At 50.3% G+C, this 4,017-nt stretch overlaps 1 protein-coding gene across 1 annotated transcript in view; it reads left to right on the top strand.

The window, feature by feature from the left end:
- PDIA5 (protein disulfide isomerase family A, member 5) overlaps nt 1–3,715 on the top strand; it is a gene marked incomplete at its 5' end in the record, with an annotated part of 66,892 nt that extends 63,177 nt beyond the window's left edge. The window contains 2 exons of the mRNA XM_010131220.1: nt 762–896; nt 3,635–3,715. Coding sequence (XP_010129522.1) covers nt 762–896; nt 3,635–3,715 — 216 coding nt within the window. The remainder of the gene's footprint in view (nt 1–761; nt 897–3,634) is intronic.
- Nucleotides 3,716–4,017: the final 302 nt, after the last annotated feature.

Here is a 4,017-nt window from a genome sequence, read left to right as displayed (position 1 = left end):
AGGAATTAAAGCCCACTTTGCTAATGGCTGCTCATAGTATACAGTCTCTACCTTAAAAGATGGACTGAAGAGAGACCAGAAAGGAAACATCAACCCAGGCTGACTGCAAGCGAGCAGCCTTCTTCTCTGATTGCGTCTGTGGCCTCTCAGCCATCCCTGCTTGACCTTGGGAGAACTGAATGGGGTTTACAAAAGCTGTTTGGGGTAGAAATTGTTATTTGTAATAGTGTGACCCGCCGTGTTTGTCCAAGAAGGGAAGGGGTAACTTTTCCAAGTGTTAGCCATGCCACGGGAAGGAGGTTGGGTTGGGTGGGTCATTACCATTAATCAAAGTCACCCTGTCACTGTTCATCACTTGAAACCAAAGTGCAGGACAGATACTGCAGCGTGACAGAGCTGCGGCCACTGTGCTTGGGGTTGGTTTTACTAACACAGCCTCTGGATTTCTCCTCTGGAGTCCAACGTGGTGCTCAACAGGTTGGCTAGGAAGGGGATTTTCTGCTCGGTGAGTTGGACACGCCTTGCAGCTGCGTAGGCCAGATGCTGCGTGAGAAGCGCAGCGTTCCGTTTGAGGGGAGCAGGCTTCTGCTCTTCGGCGTGTGTGGCGCGACCTGATGACCACCCTCTGATCTCCCTCCGCAGCTGAGCCGTAGCGTTTCTGGCGGGAGAAGACTTGGGTATCTCCCAGCTGCAGCAACATAACCATGAATCGGAGTCTTGCTATGTCTTCCCCCGCCTCATGCTGATCTCTTGCGTTTCAGATCGCCTACGCTGCGGTGGACTGTGCCAAAGAACAGAACCACGACCTGTGTAAGCAGGAGGGAGTTGACGGCTACCCCACCTTCAACTATTACAACTACGGGAAATTTGTGGAGAAGTATACTGGAGAAAGAGGGGTAAGTGAAGGCAAGAGCCATCGTCTGAGCCGGGGAGGAGGGTCTCCTCTGCCTGTACTGCCTTGCAGATGAAGACCGTGGAGTGTATTTCGATCGTACTGAAAGGACACTGAACGGCTTCTGTTGCTGCCTGGCGTGGGTGAATCGCTGTGCACCACACCCCTGTACATCTCTGCACTGGGAACACATTTGGTCTATTTGGGGAACGTGAAAAGAGGAGAAAGTAGATTTGGAAATGCTTTGTTGTATATTTCGCTCTTTAAGCGGAAGACAGCCAGTGAATTTGGCCCACGTAAAAGTGAAGGGTTTATTGCCTGGGCTGCTGCTGGGTGCAGGAGTGCCAGAAAGTGCAGAACTCATTCCTGTCAGTTCTGGATCTGGATTGATACGTACTGCTAACATGCCACGGGTCCACCAGCTGCCAAATGGTGACAGCCCGTTGGTTTTATAGCAGGGACAAGGCTGTCCTTTGGAGACAGGAGGAAACCACAGGCTTCATTCTCCCTGAAACAGATTCGTTCCTGCAGCTCCGAATGGAAAGACCAATTGTGCCACCTAGCCCATGGGCTGAAGTTGCATTCTTCTGTCCTTCTGTGGCCAGCTGATTGTAGCCTATACTGCAAGGGGCGGAAATGACATAGTGCCTTCTGTGGTTGTAAAGGGCCTGTGAAATGAGGGAGCAATCCAATTAGCTGGGTGTGTTTTGTCATAACCTCCTAGAGGGGGGCCACTCCCCAGCGGTCACTGATCACCTGGAGAAGTTAGGGTCTGCAAGAAAAACTTGAGGTCTTCTAGCCATCCAGTGATCTTGATAAAAGAGCCTTTCCTGAAAAACTATAGAGAAGCAAGAATAAAACCCCCCAAATTCTGGGATTCTTTGTCAGTCAGGATCTTAGGACTTTGTGGAGCTTCGCCTCCCGGTTTCTTCAGCATTAGGACCCCAGTAATTACCATCTTACGGTGCTGATCCAGACATTGTTACGGATACTGTGTTTGTTTCTGATTGTGGATCTTAAAAGAATTTAGCAAGGTCGGAGCGCTCTGAGGCCACTGCAGTTGGGAGATGATTATCCCTATGGCTGGAAGGTGAACTGACCAATCCCCTACGTGCGGCCAGCCCTTCCTGGGTAGCATTAAGTTAGCCAGCAGGAGCACGGCATCCTCTCTGCTGCTGGCAACTGTGCTCCTCCTCCACCTCTTCCAGTGCCTACGATCTTCTGCTTGTGCAGCATCAAACTGGGTTTTGTTATCTCCTCTCATGGTAACGCTGGAGGCAGCACTTAGCACGGTGCCTTCCATGGACTTTCCATGTCTGTTCACAAATCCGTTTCAGTGACAAGGGACTGGGCTGTTAAAGGACTTCTCATCAGCATGACAACACCTTTTGAACCACCTTGGCCCACCATGTCCTACTTCGTAAAAGAAATCTCAGGAGAGAGCAAGGGCAGCCAGGGGACCTGTTTTCCGTTCCCAGTTCTGGCACTAAATCAGTAGATGTCCTTCAGAGCCTGTAGTTCAGTGTGGTCCAGCTGGTGTGTCGTCATTTCGTGAGGGCGGTGTCAGCTGCCGTGGGAGCAGCATTACGTGCTGCAGCAAGAGCCGTGGCCAGCAGAGCAGGAGCTCTTGGCTCCTCGACGCCCCGCACTGGAGCACTGGCTGTGGGGAAGAGGGTGACCCCCAGCAGCAGCCTTGCAGGAGTCCTCCACACTTCCAAGGAAACTGCAGTTCCACAGCAGAGATTTTCAGGGCATTTCATCACAAGCAGCCTGAGCAAGGAAGAGGTGGGACATCCTCTGACCCAAGTGTGCTTTAAATGACTTCCAGACGCACAGCTTTGTAAGCTGGGGTCCTTCCGCGGGGAGTACCGATTGCCAGGTGTCTCCAGAAGATGTATGGCCAAAACGCGTCATTTCATTTTGTTCAGTGGAAGAACAGCGAGTAGTTTTAAAAGGGTGTTTCATTGTTCAGCCTCCTCAAGAGCTTTGAGACTTTTGAGACGTGACTCCTGTTTTCCCCCTTTATCACCAGTTTCAGCTGGTGTGTCAGTGTTCCTTGCCCAGCCAAGGGCCGGTACCCTAACTTGTCCTGTTAGGGTACCCGTAGACAGGGCGTTCAAAGACAGCTGTGCACAGCTCCGCCTCCGCGAGCCCTTCGCAGTGTCCTTGGGAAAGGAAACCGTGGCACCCACCAGCCCCAGGTCATCAGAAGCTGTTGAAACACAGGGGTTGGCACCTAGGCACCCGGCTTTGAAACGGTTTGACGATTATTTTCATAGCGACTCGGAAAGAGGTGATTCCGAGCGTCTCAAAGAGGGGAGAAGAAGGAAGATCATGAGCAGAACGATTTCGGCCGAGGAGCAGTGGCAAAGGTGTGACTGCTCCTCTAACCGCTTTCAGAATGGCACAGGTAGCGTACAGATGCAACTTGAAAATGTCTCCGAGTGTTTTCCACAAAGGCATCGAAGGTGCTTCTAGGGATAGATTTTACTTTGTCCTGTGAGTTTTAGGGCCTTTTTCCTCTGTCTCATCTCTTCAAAGCTTGACAGGCAGAATCTGCAGGGACATTTCCCCCTTGCGTTGCAGGGGGGCGGCTCTGGCCCAGAGCCCTGCGCCTCGAGGCAAGGCAGAAGCAATAACTGCTCCTAAAAAGTGTTCTCGCTCCACTGAAAGTGTTCTTTGTGCGTTGTTGTGGTCTGTTTGTAAAAAATATGACCGGTATTTTCCTTCTTTCAAAACCAGGAGTCTGGATTCACCGCTTTCATGCGAACCCTGAGAGAAAGAGACCATGAAAGAGTAGGAAAGAAGAAGGATGAGTTGTAGTTTCTGCCTCAGAAGAAGCTTTCCGCTGCACTGTGAATGGTTCCAGGGCTTTGTTCAGGCACCTGAGACTTCACGTATTCTCAAGACAGAGACTTTTTTTATAAACAGCCATGGCCATTTTGTACAATTTTGAAATAAAGTTGAAACCACTTGATTTTTAAAAGGAAAATAAATTAGAATGTTGCCATAATGTTTTAAAGAGAACTTAGCATTTTCTCTCATGTGGTGAGACTATGCCCACTGACACTCTATGCAATATTTTTGTAGCCTGTAGTGTGTCTGTAGGTGATGTTGTTTGATAG

The sequence above is a fragment of the Buceros rhinoceros genome, unplaced genomic scaffold (genome assembly GCF_000710305.1).
Source record: "Buceros rhinoceros silvestris isolate BGI_N320 unplaced genomic scaffold, ASM71030v1 scaffold790, whole genome shotgun sequence".
NCBI lineage: Eukaryota > Metazoa > Chordata > Aves > Bucerotiformes > Bucerotidae > Buceros > Buceros rhinoceros.
Note: the sequence above shows the minus strand (reverse complement) of the source record. Positions and strands in the feature narration are given on the sequence as shown.